Genomic DNA, 17115 nt, shown 5'->3' with positions numbered 1-17115 from the left:
CTTTTATTTACACACACCTTTATTTATTCATGCTTATTCAGGCTCACGACGACACTCAGGAGGAGTCGGCCAATTACGCATGCATTATTGACGAGGACGTTGTCGACCTCTCGTGGATCTCATCTCCATCTCCTTCCCTCCCACTAAAAAAAATCTTCTTCCTTTCTTTTTCTTTCTTTAATTTTCCACTCAGTACTGTCTCCTCTTTAAAATTTCTCATCCCAGCCTCTGACTCCTTCATCTCCAGCAGCCTTTCTCTTCCTGTCCTGCAGGTTTGCAGGTACTTCATTAAAAGCAAAGCTCTCTAATCTCCATATAACTGACAATAACAGAGATTCATACACTCATTGTGTTCTTACAGAGGCTGTCAGCCTCAGGCCTGCATGTACACAGCGTTCACATATGTATCTGTACAGTTCGCATGTATACATATACATGAGCACACATTAGCATAAAATCACTGCAGCCCCTGGAGTCTGAACTCTGCTAGTCTTATTAAAGACGGTTTCTTTCGACACAGAGAAAGAGATGAAGATCTGAGACAAACAGGAAACCGGCCTGCTCCACCTTGAAGTGCTGAGCCCAGCGGGGATGTGACCACATGACTGGAGAAGCGGGATTCATCCTCCTCCTTCACTTCAAGAGGACGTCGGGTTCATTGAAGAGATGCGAAGGAAAGTGATGAGTGTTTATCTGCACATCTGCTGAAGGTGCAGGCACTTCAAACCCACATGTACACACTCATACACGGAGCAGCATCTACTCCAGCGCATGAACACAGCGGGGTAGAAGTAATTATGGATGTGCAGGAAACCATTTTTCATCACATGTATGTTGTTGTGAGAAGCTGCAGCAGCTCAGCTTGCTGGGGTAAAACCAGAGGGAACCCTTGTTAGAGACAAACAAACAAAAAAAGGTTGAGTCAGCAAAACTGAGGCTCAAAAGCTTTGTTGGGAAATTAGACCTCAGAGAAGCGAGCGGGAAATGAGAGTTTGGATGAAAGCTGACAGGAAGTGTGTGTATGTAAACGTCATCTGTGTGTGCAGATTTGTGTGACTCCAGGTCGATGCTTTAATTTATTTTTTTCAATCATAATCCGACGACTGTCAGGTTGTGACAAACCCTGTGGGGTTTATATTTTTATAATCACCGGCTCAGTTATTATTCAGCTGTGTACACATCAATCTGTTCCAGGACTGATTAATTATTGTTTAAACTGTATAAATAATGTGCTTGGATGTGGTTCTAATTCAAATTCCTTAACAGCTGACAGAGCAAATAGGACTGATAATAAGCTCATTAATGCGGCTTTGGAGATACAGTCGCCCACACAGCCTGGAAGTAGTGAAGTAAAACAAATGAAAAGAGGACAGAGATGGGCACATGAGTGGAGACAGACTCTCTGCTGAGCTAAAGCATACATATGAGATATTAGCTTGTTTGTTTTTAATTTTTCATCTGTTCCTCTGGAAATCAGGTGTAAGATTCAATTTTTTACATTAATAGATTAAAACTGAGCCTGTATTTAATTTATTCCTCAGAGATTTTGCTCCGTACAGTCGGCTGAACATCCATGATGAGAATCTCCTGTTCCACCACATCCCAAAGGAGCTCTGTTGGATTGAGATCTGGTGACTATGGATGCCACTGGAGTCCAGTGAACTCGTCATGTCTGAGATGATTTCAGCTTTGAAACATGGGGTGTTTTCTACTGGAAGTCTCCATCAGAAGATGTTCTGATATAGATTTTTCCGTGATACATTTTGGCGATACCTTTCTCTGTTGGGTGATTCCATCGTAAATGATGAATCAAATTTGTTGTATTAAAGTGAGCCCTGTTGGTACGTCCTTGAGAAACACTCACTTTACAAATGTTGCAAGACGCTGTTTTACCATCATTGTTTTCCAAAGAGAAGTAGTCCCACACAGCGGACACATTTTGATTTACAGCAGCTGTAAAGCGTGATGGTGCTGGAAAAAACGTGAAAACTGGATCAGTCCCGATCAAGTATCAAAATCTGATGCTCTCTGACCCCCCCAAAATAGCTGTATCCCTGATACTGATCAGTAGATCAGATGGGGACATCCCTAATCAGAAGATGGGTACACTGTGCTCATAAAGGGATGGACATGGTCAGCAACAATACTCAGGTAGGCTGTGGACTTAAAACCGTGCTCAGTTGGCACTAAGGGGCCCAAAATGAACCAATTACACCAGCAGCAGCAGCAGCCTGAAAGATGGATCCATGCTTTCATGTTTTTACTCTAAATCCTGAGCTAAACATCTGAATGTGGAGCAGAAATCCAGACTCATCAGACCAGGCAACGTTTTTCAGTCTTTATGTTCCAGTTTTGGTGTTGCTGTGTGAATTGTAGCCTCAGTTTCCAGTTCTTCCTGTTCTGCTTCAAGGTTGGACGTGTTGTGCGTTCAGAGCTGGTCTTTGAGGCATTATGTCTCAGAGAACCTCTGCTCACTGGATAGTTTCTCTTTTTGGGACCTTTCCGTGTAAACCCTAGAGATGGTTCTGGAAAAACAGTTACTGAGATACTCAGACCATCAACCATGCCACGTTCAAAGTCTTTTAGCTCACCTTTCTCCTCTATTCTGATGCTCAGTTTGAACTTCAGCACAGTGTCCACATGCCTAAATGCCCTAAATTGCTGCCATGTGATTGGCCGATAAGATATGTAGGTTAGCGAGCTATGAACAGGTTTAGAATAGAATTGAATAGAATAGAATATACTTTGTTTATCCTCAAGGAGAAATTCAGGGGTCACAGCAGCAATCAAGAAAAAAAATAAGAAAGTGTATAGAAAGTGCAAAAATGTCCATAAGAAAATAGATGCCGACAGCTTGTCCATCATTGTCCAGTTCAGCCAGCCTCCACCTCCACAGGGTCCAGGACTGAGCTTCTTCAGCAGTCTGTTCAGTCTCTGTCTCCTGGATCCTGTCTGCTCACAGCAGGTGAAGCTCTTCCAATGTGGTGTTGGTGTCTGGTGTTAGCTCTGTTAGCCATGTCTGTGAATAGCATGATGCTACTCTGCCCTCTGGTATTCCCTCTGTTGCTGGGTTAGCACAGTTGGTCGTCCATCTTATTGGAGATAGATCTTACGTTCCCAATAACGATGGACGAGAGGACAGGTCGATGTTGGCACCTCTTCGCTCACACCTGAGAACCAGCACGTCGTCCTCACCTTCTTCTCCTCACCTTGTGGGGAAACATCAGGCCTTGCACCCGTTAGCATTAACATGCTACAGGCTGCTAACAGCTGATTTCACATGTAAACAATGCGGCCATGGTTACATGTAGGATCTCCAGACAAACACAGGAGAAAAAATAAGAAAAATATCACTGAAGACAAAACCATTTTGGTGTCCATGACAACAAATGAGCCATACAAAGTGAAGTACCCACTCCAAATGCAAAGATGAGGAACGTTTTCATCTATTCCCCTGCCAAACAGCCACGTCATTGGATCTCCTGACTCTTCCTCCTACTGGGAGAGTGATGTCACTACACTCCCCCCGATGCTGAGTGTAATTATCTTCAGGTGAGTCAGGTCCCTCAGCAGTAATTCACTCTCCTGTTTCCTGCCAAGCACAAAATTCAGAATCAAACCCCGGGTGCTTTCTCGATGAATCATCTGCGGCAGTTGTTCCTTGTTACACGCCACACAAAGAAATCAGTGTTTTGCTGCATAATCATCTCTCTGGAACCTGATCCACACAATAACGGTGGAAATTAAAGATCTGCATGCTCGCTCCTCTCTGCTGGAGAACAAAAAGCTGAATCACAATGATTGTTTGGTGGCTCAGCGACGCTCCTTCAAACAGAGGGCAGGCGGATGGTTGGAGTGAAGGAGGCTTGATTAGGAAGAGACCTCGATAATCACACATTTTATCCTGAAATGCTCCCACCGTGAATACACAAGTGACTAATGCTCATCGTTAAAAAAAATAAAAAAATAACACTGTTCTTATTTTATTTGCTAAACTGGTGTATGTTTTTCTGTGGGAGTCAAAATAAAGCCTGGAAACTCACAGCTAAAACTCTTCCCGCTGGAACAGTAGCCTGGAGGCATTCAGAGACTATTTAGGCTCCTACTGTGTGGTATATCTGCTCCTGCACACACACACACTCTCTCTCACACACACACACACACACACACTCCTTCAGATTGAAGTCAAGAGCTTCTTTGATGGGGGCTCTACACAAACAGGAGATGCAGCTGCTGGAAAAATTCCCCATCTGCCTCTCGAGCAGTCATGTGTGAGTTTGAAAGTCACCCTGAGAGCAGGAGAGCAGCAGATGAAGACTTTGAGACAGAGATAAAGAGCTCTGACTTTATAACTCAAATTAATATCTGAGGGCGGTAATAAAACTGTGCTCAACCTTCAGAGGCTCGGAAACCTTAAACCTCATAAACCTCTTCTAATATTCATATTGAGCTAGCTTGTGTCAGTAATTTATGTTCAGTGACAGGAAGTAGTGTGAGGGTCATACAGTGGATGGGTGTGAGAAGCTTTTCCTGAGTCATTCTCAGATTCAGTGTTGATATTTTTGTTTAAGTAGGGGCCACAGTCAAGTCTTTTAACCTTAAAGAAGGGGTTTGTGCTTTTTTTAAGGCTTCATTTTGTCCCTCTAGTGTCCCCATAGTCGCTTTCTGTTACCAATAGTTAAAAAAAAAAAATCTCTATTCCTCTCACCGGTGTTTTAAAAAAACACTTATTTTAACCCTTATCTTAAACACCTAGAGCTGCTGTCTCTTTAAGGCCCCGTTTACACGGAGACTCCCGCAACGATTCTTCCTTTGCGTTTTCAAAAGCCACTCGCGTTTACATGAGGACGGCGTGAAAACGATCCGCATTCATACGACTCCAGGAGGACGAGTCACTTCTTCTGTTCTTTCTTTTTCTGCCGTTTTGTTGTGTGAGACGGTCGGCAATCCAACCATAACGCGCATTACCGCCACCTACTGGCTCAACTGGAAATGTGGGTTTGCGAGGAGCCTTCACCTGAAACTGCGAGTGTGCATGCGGTGACGTCAGCGTTTCACCCTGAGACGCTCCGCTCTGTGTTTACACGAAGCTGGATGGAGGAGCGGATTCAGATCTTTCCACTCTGGGGAGCGTTTTCAAAAGTTTGCGTTTTCACTGAAAACGCAACGTGGTCTCGTCTAAACGGAAGGCCAAAACGCAACGAAATGTTTGCGGAATCGACCGTTTTCCGCGTCATGTAAACGGGGCCCAAGGCTCCCAGCTCCACACCCCCCTCCCTGTTGAGTCTGGAGCCTGGAGTCTTCACACACTGTTGTAAAAATGTGACTTTTAACCAAACGTGTATTTGTTTTGGAAAAAATAATCTTTGTCAAAGACAACTTTTTAGAGGATACAATCCAGCGAGGTAAGGCATTTATCAGTGCAGTTACGTAGCCCTGTTGTTCGAAACGTAACAACAGGCAAACTAAGTTCTTACTGTACGTCTGTATCCATACGTAGCGCTATTAGCAGCCTGGTGCTGCGATGTAGCTAACAGGACAACAAGCAAACAGTCAGTTTGTACCATGGTTTAGTAGCTGTCAAATGTAGCGCTGACAGCCCAGTCCTGTGAGGCGTGTCCATAATCTTTAACCTTGGTAAATCCTGGTTATGTCCTGCCAGTCATCTACCAAGCAGAGCTAATATAACCCCACTTTTTTTTTTATTGACAGAATCAAGTGTAGCATTAGTTTAGGCAGGCCACGACATCAAGCTCTAACAGCTTAGCTGTCATCATCGGTGCAGATCAGCTGATTGATCGGCTGACTCCCGTGTCTGCTTCCTATTGGAAAATTGCATTCAGAGCGGGATATTTAAACAGCTCTAGCCCAACCAACTTCCTGCTTCCTCTGCTGGCATTTTGCAACCCACCTCCATCCCAGCTTCTCCTGTCATTGTCATTTATGTGGATTGCTCTGCTCTGTCAGGGTTTTTATTTTTGCTGCTGCGCTCCCTGCTTATGCCTTTTACGATGGCTTGTGATGGGCAGGGAGGTGTGCTCTTCCTGCCTCAGGCTATTCACGCAAGTGCTTGGAAAAGCAAGGAGTCCCAAAACAGAACCATACTGCCAAATGAAACTGTGCAAGTTAGTAATGATTATATTAACAAAGTGGTCTTGACTGAGATCAGGTTTGAACAGACCCCCGCAGAATAACTGCTGCATGTGGGTTGGAATCATAGACTGTATAAAGAGTGGACAGCATGGCCCCGCCACTCATCATTGTACGGTTTTGAAGCCAAAATACCGCCGTCTCAGGCGCAGCCATTGTAGCAGTTTGGAGCCAGAGTCTGCGCAGTAGAGACTGTGAGGGATTCTGGGAGAATCTTAGCGGAGCCGGGTGACAAAAATAATAATTATTTTTTTCTTTTGAGAGTCTAATCACTTCCTGACTCTACCTCCCATATACATATTTTACAATCCCCGAAAAAAATACACAAGAATGGCAGTTGTCAATCATCGTTAAATGTGACCTAGAGCCTTGTTTTTAACCTCGTATAACTAATGAAAACAAAACTTTTCAGAAAAAAGAGGACTTGGATACAAGACAGCCAAATAATATCTTCAAATCACCACAACAATCAGACGTGAGAAGCATTTTTATAAGGTGTATTCATTTTTTTAAGTTTGACCACAGCCCATCTGGAATGACCAGAAAGCCGTAATTTTAAACCTATACTGCAGCCAGCCACCAGGGGGAGCGGTTTTTATGGAGACCTTGCCTCGAGCCGAGCAAGCGGACGTCCATTTTTTTTTACAGTCTATGGTTGGAATGAGCATTAGCACAAACAGCTTGGCTCCTGTGTTAGCCTTTAGCTCAGGTTGTATCACTCTCCTGTTTGTCTTCTGCTCTTTTGTCCTTTTTCTGTCTGACAGTTAGGCTCCAGTGTCCACCATCACAACAAAATTGATCACAGAAATTGTCTTCAGCAGAGAAAAACACAGATCTCTCTTCTCGCTACTAAACTACAAAGAAGCTAAGAAGTAACATTTCAAAATAACCTATATCAGTGCTGATAATCTCATTTTTAAGTGTGGATTATGGTCAGGGATAAATCTAGAAAGGATTTCCAAGATCACTTTCAAACTCCTCACAGCCCCTTTGAGCAATGACCACATCTCATAAAGACGTGGTAAAAATATGAGAACAGAAACCACTCTCCTCTGATCATTACTTTAAAGGTAAATATTTTACAACCTAAGCGAGGTAACACAATAATAATAATAATAATAACTGATATATATCATAATAAAATTCTTTAGATAATTATATTTGTTGGACATTTTTCAAAAATCCACTAGGCTAAATTCATGTTTCAGCTCTGGTGCTCCAGCTTTAGATGAACGATCAAACTTAGAGCTGCCATCTTTACACATTATGCTCATACATCTGTTGTTCAAAGTCTTGTAACGGCTGCAGACCCGCTGCGAGGCTCACAGAAAGAAGATTTTCTGCTCAGGACCTAAGTGCTTTTTTACGACCATTGTAAATATTAAACTCCAGAAGAGGGATGAATTGGGGACGTGGAGGGTATTCATTGCCTTTTGACTTGCCTCTGGTGTTAAATTGAAATCACCCTGAGCTGGTTAATGGGATGACATTTTTTTCCTCCTCATGCCTGAGCAGGTCAATGAAGATTTGATGAATCCACTTTGGCATTCAGACCCTGGATTTATTATTCATTGAATTCGACTTTTGGCCACTGAGATTCTGACACGGAGCTGCCTTTTTTCTTTGACACACACACATACACACACACATACACACACACATACACTGGAAACATCTCACAGTCAATCAAAGAGCTGAGGGAAATGATCTGCATGAACTTCCTAAACATTATACTGTAAACCATAGGCTGTAAAAAAAAAAAAAAAGGACATCATCTTGCTTGGTCAAAAAAAACATCTCCTCAGCCATTTCAGATGAGATGTGGTCAAACTTTAAAAAAATTAATGCACCACGTAGAAATGTTTCTGACATCCTGTTGTGGTGATTTGAAGATATTATTTGGCTGTCTTGTATTCAAGTCCTCTTCTTTGGTTTGGTTTACATCTGTTATAAGAGGTTAAAAATGACGCTTTTCATCATGTTTAACGATGATTGACAGCTGCCGTTGTTGTGTATTTTTTGGAGGGTAAAATATGTTGGGAGGGAGAGTCGAAAAGGGAGATTAGACTCTTAAAACAATACAAAAAAAATATTCATAGCCACTACTGCGCAGACTCTGGCTGCACAACTGCTACAATGGCTGCGACCATGACGGGGGTATTTTGGCTTCGAAACCGTACAATGATAAATAGCAGAGCCACACTGTCAGCTCTATATGCAGTAAATGCTGTAAACTGATTTTACTTCTTAAGACTTTTTTCAAATCTTATTTAAATCTAAACAAGCACACAGAGTAAGGAAATTTGTGTTTGTAGATTATTTCTTTATTGTTACAATGCTTCTTGTCAATAAACCTTATACTATTGTAAACTCTGTTTATACTCTTTTAGATGCTGCCACATTTGTGAACAACACACATTTGTTGGATGAGCAGCAGAGCTGAGTGTGTGGGTTACATCCATAAAAAAATTTGCCAAATTTTCCCAGCCAATGCCAAACACAAATTCTGCTGTTCAGCGTCTAATATCCCCAGAACAGACAATTAAACGTCTGATTTGCAAACTTAGGTTATCCAATCTACCAAACAAGAGTAAACAGCAGAATAAGCTGTTTGGCATTAGCAGAAAAGATTCAGTAGATTTTTTTATTTTTTCATTTTACAACACTCACACTCAGTTGGGGCCTGTTTCTTACAAATGTGGCACCACATAAAAGAGAAAAACAGAGTTTACAGAGGTAGAAGATTTATCAACAAGAAGCATTGTAACAGCAAAAACAAAACAAAACAAAACAAAAAAAACAGCAGACACAAATTTACTGACTTTTTGTGCTGAAAATAAAACATGTTCCCTGAGGTTATTTATTTTCTGAAAACTTTGTAATAACAGCTGTTATATGTTAAAGCACTGAAGATTGAACAGAACCTGGAGGATTTTAGAACATTTGATGAAAAGGGTGGATTTACCTCAATATGAAGTCAGACTGGCCAAAACAAACCAGGACGTAGGTTTCTGCAGACCCTTGAATGTGGCGTATCTGGTGGCGTATGAGATACTGCCTGTTGTTTGTTAGCAATTCATTGAGTGATCACGTTCACAGATGTATATTGAATATATTGAAATAACTGCAGCAGAATGAAACAATCTCCAAAGAGCAGCTCATGTAGCTTCGGATTCAACCAAAAGATTTAAAGCAGGAGATGAGGGACGCATCTGAAATGAAGAGGGTTAAAAAAAAGGCTCCTCTGTGAAAGCTCTTAAAGAATGTGAGTACCAAAAGTTTCTGCTGAGGGAGAAATTCTTCCCAGTTAACATCCAGAAAAGTACCATGAATCTTTGTGAATTCAACAACTTAAAAAACCCACATAGGAAGGTGGCAGAGATGGTGTCGGGGAGCAGAATACCCCCTCTTTAAGTTTTGGAAGTATGAATAAGTTGCATCCTGTTTTTTCATTATAGCAGAAGAAAAGTATCCAGAATAAAGATTGTAAATGTTTTTTTAATAATGTTTCAGTCTGTAGAAACATTGCTTCTAATTTTTTTATCATAAAGTTTAAGAAAATAAGATCACTGTGTTCACAATTGGCGAGTATCGAGGAGTAAAGCACCTGAAATCCAATTTCTCCCCTTCCTCCGTCACAATGTTTCTTATCTAAAGCTTCATCCACTGCTGGTTGACTCCAGTGATAACAATAAGAAAGAAAATATTTTTTCTCCAGATGAATGTGTATGCTAAGACAGTCATAAGAGGCTAGAAGTGAAGAGACAGACTCCTTGATTCAGATTTTTTATTTTATGTTTTTTTTTTCCATCACAAAGCCCGAAGGACTCTTTAAAAACCCCGTCAAAATTTCTGAAAGCTTATTTATTGAAAAATAATCTTGTACCCTTTATCTTTGTCCTCTGTGCTCCCCCTCCCCTTTCGTTTCTCGCGACCGCAGATGATTGCATTGACCGATGTTGCCTCAGACTTGGGGTTTGGTCTGATAAATGACTCTGCCCGTCATTGGAGGAGGGGAGAAAGAGCAAGGCAGATAACCTAGTTGTCCATCATCCTTTGTCCAAGTGCAGAGAGGAGATTGGATATTGACCCGAGGTTGCCTTCTCCGGGCGGAGATATTTGAAGACTCTGTCAGGGAATGACGGAATAATCCCAAAGCTGCGTTCCTTTAGTCACTGCTCCTTCATGTGGGTATTTTCCAGCTTCAGCCACTTCGTTTTCTCGTGACGCAGATCCAGAAGTGACATGTGGTGGATCATTTCAGCTTTTATCCTGCAGTTTGAGGGTTAATGTGAGTTTGTGCCTTTCTCTGGATGATTTCTGCAGCCCTGTTCTGGGAAGCCTTTCAGCTTTTTATCTGCGGCATGTTGGACGATTACAGCTGTCACAACATCTTCAGTCGGCTGAAATCCTCCCCTTCAAACTGGCGGCTAGTCATCCTTTCCTTCGCTCCATGCATGTCTGATTTTCATCTCTCTGTATTCACCGTGTTGAGAGGGAGCTGCCTCACTGCACCATCACAGCTCCAGGCCTGTGGGTTTCCAATCTGTCCAACTCCTCGGTGTCCGTCTCTCACCCATCCCGTCACTATAGGCAGTCTCTGCACAGCGCCACCTGCCCGTGGCGGAAGTCTCTACAGGGGCAAAGACGTCTGTATTTGGGGGAGTGTCCTGCACAGCTGAAGAGGAGGGGTTCCCGCTGGAGGCCGCACTCCCGTCGCACCACGGAGAAGGCTGGGAGGATGTGGTTGATCTCTGAGTCTACAACCTCGCACTGCACCTCCAACCTGAGGGGTGACAGAGAGGAGAGGTCTCTAAACACACCCAAAATAACACATCACTGAGTTAAAGTCAGGGGAAAAAAATCTGTTTTTTCTCAAAGGTTAACTTTGAAATTCAAGTAATAAAACTTATTTTTATTTGAGACGAGTAGCAGGAAAGTGGAACTGGCACAACCTCAAAAATAAAAGGAATCCAGCGACAGGCAAATAGAGAAATTTCACCACTTTCATCTCACTTCAGACGCCAATTTCAAAAGACAGCGAAGAAATTTGGAAGAAAAGCGAACAGGAAGTTGGGAAAACTGCGAGGCAGGTACGAGGTGTCAGCGTGAGGAAGATGAGTTGTGTCAGAGAGCAAAGCTGAACCATGAGGAGGAGGAGTGAGCGAACAGAGACAAAAGGGGAGCGGCTCTGTAAAGCGACACACAGGGAGAGGAAGTTAACTCAAAAGATGGTTGAAAGATGAAACATGAGAGCTGAAAGCCGTCAGGAGGGAGATTTTAGGAGGAGAGACTCAGACACCAGCAGGCTTTCAGTCTGTCTACCTCAGAAACTCAAAGTTACATCTTTAGTTCAGCTGGGTGGAGCTGGTACAGTCTGTAGACTCATATCACAGAAAATATGGGATAATACGCATAACATTCAGATGCTATTTGTGTGGAGATGTCAGGAGGCTTTCAGCAACAAAGATACTTTTCTCCCGAAGGATCTTGATTTTATTTTTTATGACTTAACACAAAATATGCAGTTTTTTGGACAGACGGTGAACGATTTTTTCTTCTCCTGACTGGGCAACAGATACTGAGAAAAATTAGTACAACATTTGACTTTGGTGCTGACAATCTTGTCTGCATCGCCACCTTCTGGCCCGTACACTGCAAGAAAACTGAAATCTTATCAAGTGTTTTTGTCTTGTTTTAAAGGGATAGTTCAGTTTTTTTGAAGTGGGGTTGTATGAGCGCTACGTGACCACTAAGGACATTAGATACAGTAGAAAGTTCGTGGATGTCTCCTCCATATTCCTTTCAGTCTCCATCTGTAGCAGCTCTTCTGTGTAGCTACTCCGGCTCATGCAGGTAGTCACTCATTTTGTATTTCCTGCGCTGCCTCACAATCCTTAGAGTACAAACAAAAGAATTACGATACTTGATCAAACTTACACGAGGCTAAAACCGGTGCCTGAAGCATAGCTTGTTTACATTCCCTACAGCTGAAAGGAGGAGGGGGGACGGAGCGCACTAGCGCTGCGCGGAAGGACACATGAGTTAGTTAGGTCCGGATAAATGTTTATATTTCCAAAGACTTAATTCACTTAAAAAATATTTTATGTATCGTACTCTTAAACTGTGGTATTACTTTTTGACTTTAGTTCTTGTAGGCAGAGAAAATAGCCTTTGAATTTGGTACCGTCTGTCCCTGTTAGCGTCTATTTCCTCGTCACCATCGATTACAGTCTGTGTCTTACTGAGGGAGAGAAGACAACTTTCTACTGTATCTAATGTCCTTAGTGGTCACATAGAGCTCATACAACCCCACTTCAAAAAAACGGAACTATCCCTTTAAGTAAAAATTGTCTTGTTCTACTCAATATGAGCCACTTTCAACTTATCAATCCAGAAAAATGTCTTGTTTCAAGTTATCAGAGAACAAAAAGAAGGTTTGAATCGCTTGTAACCAGTAAAAAAAATCTGCCAATGGAACAAGAAAAAATTGCTTGAAGACTTGAGACTAGAATAATGTCTTAATACAAGTAACTTTTCTCTTGTTCCATTGGCAGATTTTTCTTACTGGTTACAAGAAATTCAGACCACATTTTTGTCTTTAAAGAACCTGAAACAAGACATTTTTCTGAACTGATAAGGTGAATGTGGCTCATATTGAGTCTAAAAAGGAATTTTCTACTGAAAACAAGACAAAAACACTTGATAAGATTTCAGTTTTTGCAGTGTAGCCTCTCGCACGCTGTCGTAAATGACTCATAGTGAGGCGTGTGTTTGTTTTGGAATAAAATGAGATCGGATTGAAAAAAATTGTCTTAATTCATGACAACTTTTTACTGGATGCAACGTGCCGAGGTAAGGTATCTATCAGTACAGTTACGTAGTGCTATATGTATATGTAGTGCTATCGGCAGCCTGGTGCTCTGATGTATCTGTAGGCTAACGTGACAACATGTAAACACTGTCAGTTTGTATGTTTATATTCCTCTCAGTGGTGCTTTAGAAAATACTTATCTCAATCCCTATCTTAAATACTTTAAGCTGCTGTCTCTTTAAAGCCCCCCACTCCACAACCCCTCCCCTCTCTGATTGGCCAGCTCTGGTGTTTGAGGCCAATCCCTCCAATGTCTCATAAAACAGCTAGAAGATTCTTGAAGATGCTATGATGAACAAATTTTCTTCGATAATGACAACTTTTACCAGATACAACGCGCCGAGGTTAGGGGTTTATCAGTGACGTAGTGATTTGGTTTGAAACTTGACTTTAAGCAAATATTGTAGCAGCTGGATTTATGTTGTGCTATCGGCAGCCCAGTGCTTAGACGGATCTGTTGGCTAACATGACAACAAGTAAACACTGTCAGTTTGTATGTAGTTCAGTAGCTGTTTATATTTAGTGCAGCTGACTGCCTGGTGCTCTAAGATGTGTCTGTAATGTGTAATGTTAGTAAATCCTGGTTAGCTATGTCCTGCCAGTCATCTACCAATCAGAGCTAACGTAACGTAATTTAATTTTATTGATAGACTCTCAAGTTTGAACAGACCACTGCAGAATAACTGCTGACTGTGGGTAGGAATGAACATTATCACAAACAGCTTAGCCCTCTTGTTAGCCTTTAGCTCGTGCTCTATCACTCTCCTGTTTATCTTTCTTCTGCTCTTCTGTCCTTTTTCTGTCTGACAGTTAGGCTCCTGTGTCCACCATCACTACAAAATTAATCACGAAATCGTTTTAAGCAAAGAAAAACACAGATTTTGCTTCCCACTACTTAACTTTGTCAGCTGGCGTGGTGTTGTCATAAAGACCCAGACGTAAATCAATCCGGTCCTGCTCGGCCTGATTGAGAAGCTAAGAAATAGCATTTTGAAATTACCTGTAGCCTGTAATATGGTGCTGAATCTCATTTCAGGTGTGGATTACAATCAGGCATATATCGAGACGAACCATCTAACTACTTAATGGCTATTTCTGTTGGGATATGGTCTTTGGTTTATGTTTGTTGAGGTCAGAGTTTGAGTTTCCTTGTGTTCCTGTGAAGTCTTTTGGTCATTATTCTTTGTAATTCCTGTTTCATTTTTCTCTTTTTCCTGTTTTAGTCCGTGGTGTTTGTTCCTTGTGTTTCTGTCATGTGTAGGTTTTCTGTTATGTTTATTCTCTATGTTTCAATGTTTTGAGTCTTGTTCCTCTTGAGTTTTTCTGGTTAATCTTAGTCAGTCTTATTGTTTGTTTCCAGTTCACTTTGTTGCTCGCTGTGTTTGGTGTAGTTCTCCCTCCTGACCTTGTGTTTCCCTCCTGTCTGATTACCCCTTGTGTGTTTCTCCTGTGTCTTGATGTAGTCTCTGTGTTTCTTTAGTTCTGTGTCAGTTCATCGTGAATGTTTCCTGTTGCCTGTTGCTGTCCTGTGTGTCCTGATCCTTGTAAGTCTTTCTTGTGTTTTTGTAGATTTTGATCTTTGGATTTCTTTTGTGTTTTTGGATTTTGAGTTTGTTTAATAAATCATTTTGAGTTCAATCCGCACGCTGGGTCCTTCACCTCGCTTATTTCCTGACTTCAACTACGACAGTTTCTACCTTTAGCAATTATTGCCATCCTTGTATTAACCAATTTCCTGTCACCTCTCGTATCTTATAACCTGAAGACACACGCTCTGCAGGTGATCAGAGAAGGAAAAAAAAGAAGTAACTCTGTTTGATGTACTGATCAAAGAGCAATGTCTCCTGTTAAATATAAACCTCTGCTTATAAAAGCTGTTGAATGTAACTAATGTCAGTCTGCACTCCTTTTCTTAGATTTTTATGAGTCATCCACTCGTCACCTGATGTGAAACATTCATCATACAAGTTTTCTTGCTTGAGCCTCTTTGTGAAACATGCGGCTAATGGATGTAGAAAAAAGATCAGACACAGGGAGGAGAAAGAGGAGGTGGGGCAGTACCTCCTGTCAGTGGGATTGGGGAAGGTGAGCAAATAAAGCATGTCTGACACTATTTTCTCCACAGCGTCCTCCTGTGAGACACAGCATGAAAAGACTCACCCTCTGAGGGCCTCCTTGTTGTTGATGAAGCGGAAGTGAGCAGGTTCACAGACGAAACCAGCAGAGTTGCACGCCTCCACACAGGACTGACCCTCCTGAGATACCAGCACCCTGAGCGAGCTGAGAGGAGGCCAGGCGACTGGAGCCGTCACATTGGACGCCCAGCCGACGGCGGTGGAGTTAGGCAGAGGTATGAACAGAGGGCCTGTGATCCTGCTGCCTCCAGCAGATCCTGGTTTGGTGAGGTTTGCTGGGATGTAGGGGGGGTCTGGGGTGCAGAAGTCCTAAAGGTGACAGACATGAAGAACAAAGAGTAATTGGGATACGTTTATCTGATGAAAGTTGAAATTCTGTCGTAAAACTAAAGTTATACAGATGTATGCTAGACGCTAGCATACCAATGCAGTTTCCTGTACCAGTTAGCATCAAGTGAGAGCTATTTTCTTTTGTTGTTTTTGGTTCATTAGGAGATGTACAACATGTTGAATGCACTGATTAGGAATTTCATGTGAGAGAGTAATTCACATATCTGTGCGTTCAGTACTTTTTAGTAAAACTTCTAATGGAAAATGCTGAATCTGAGTTTTCATGGGAAGATAGCCAATGTTAGAATTGGCAGCTCCTACTTAATGTAAAGAATTGATAAGTGTTAGGGTTAGGGTTAGCAGGGTTAGGATAGTTAAGCATAAAGGCTAACAAATGGCTAATGATCTGATGTGGATGGACCGAAACCATTTCTTAATGATTATTAGCAGGAACTGGTTATTGATACTTGTCCCTAGTGATAACTAATACCTATGACAGTAAATACTTTCATTTTGACCCACTGAAGAAAAACATTGACCGTTTGTCTGTTGTCTACTACAAACACCTTTCAGTATTTGTAGATTTTAGAGGACCCTTTGGACAAAGTGATACCTTTGCTCTGCTTTAAGTTATTAAAAGGTATTTACTGGTTCAAATGAAATGAATAACTTCAAAACTGGCACTTAATTTACATTGTTAATAACAGCGGCAGAACCACTTTTTAAAGCAACAACGTTTATAATACCTTACCAATTCAACTGAAATATAAATAAATCTTAAATGTTGAAGACATCATGAGTGAAGTGGCAAATCCTGCCATGTGTTTAAGAGCCACCTGAATGAGAGGAGCCGTAGCTGTTGTCCTGTTGTCCAACTTTTCAAAAATAAATCCAGTACTCACAAATCTGGTCCATGGTCCATTTATTTTACAGATGCAAGCTCCGTTTTTGTCTTTCATTTCTTAGGAATCTCAATTGTCCAATTGAACACAAAAATCCAACAAAAAAATCTTTTCAATTGCACGGTCACAAAACTCTTTGGCTTAAGCTCCACTCACCCTGCATGACACAAGAGACTGACCCCCACACCTGCACTGACTGCCCTAATAATCAAAACTCCACCCATAATCAAGCACATTAAAACGGTCTAAATAAATCCATGAACTAACATAAACTACCTACTTAATTATTCTACAGTTAATATATTTAAACAAATTTGATCCCTAGAACCTAAAATTTAAAACTCATATGAACTTAAAACTGTAATTAATTTGCTTTTTAAGAAAAAAAATTAAAATGGCCTCTACATTGATAAAACAGTTTCTAGGATGGAGCTGTTATAGATTAACCGTTCAGAACCTTAAATATGTTACAGCATGCAGCACAAATTGCCTCACAGAAGAACAGATACCCTTTTTCACCAGATCTCATAAGGAACAAAATAACTTAAAATAGTATAAACTGAATAAAACCAAATTCAGGTTAATACAAATAAAATGATTTAGATGAATTAGAATAAAATAAATGTATTAAAATGATTTAGAATCAGAAAAGAATAACACAAATTTGCATGAAAAGCATTGAATATTGTAAAAAAAGGTTGGAGGAAAACAAAATTAAAAACAA

At 41.3% G+C, this 17115-nt stretch overlaps 1 protein-coding gene across 1 annotated transcript in view; it reads right to left on the bottom strand.

Annotated features, from left to right (window-relative positions):
• Window positions 1-9928: 9928 nt before the first annotated feature.
• Window positions 9929-17115, bottom strand: part of LOC141809930 (alpha-1,6-mannosylglycoprotein 6-beta-N-acetylglucosaminyltransferase B-like) — a 191006-nt gene continuing 183819 nt past the window's right edge. Inside the window, exons 17-18 of the mRNA XM_074697180.1 lie at window positions 15185-15468; window positions 9929-10936 (exon numbers count right to left, since the gene is read on the bottom strand). Of these exons, the coding sequence (XP_074553281.1) occupies window positions 10738-10936; window positions 15185-15468 (483 nt within the window). The 3' untranslated portion in view covers window positions 9929-10737. The remainder of the gene's footprint in view (window positions 10937-15184; window positions 15469-17115) is intronic.

This window comes from Halichoeres trimaculatus, unplaced genomic scaffold (genome assembly GCF_033239565.1).
Source record: "Halichoeres trimaculatus isolate MK-OKI-2021-1 unplaced genomic scaffold, fHalTri1.1 fHalTri1_scaffold_2, whole genome shotgun sequence".
Classification (NCBI taxonomy): Eukaryota; Metazoa; Chordata; class Actinopteri; order Labriformes; family Labridae; genus Halichoeres; species Halichoeres trimaculatus.
The sequence above is the reverse complement of the archived record's forward strand: the minus strand, read 5'-3'. Positions and strand labels throughout refer to the sequence as shown.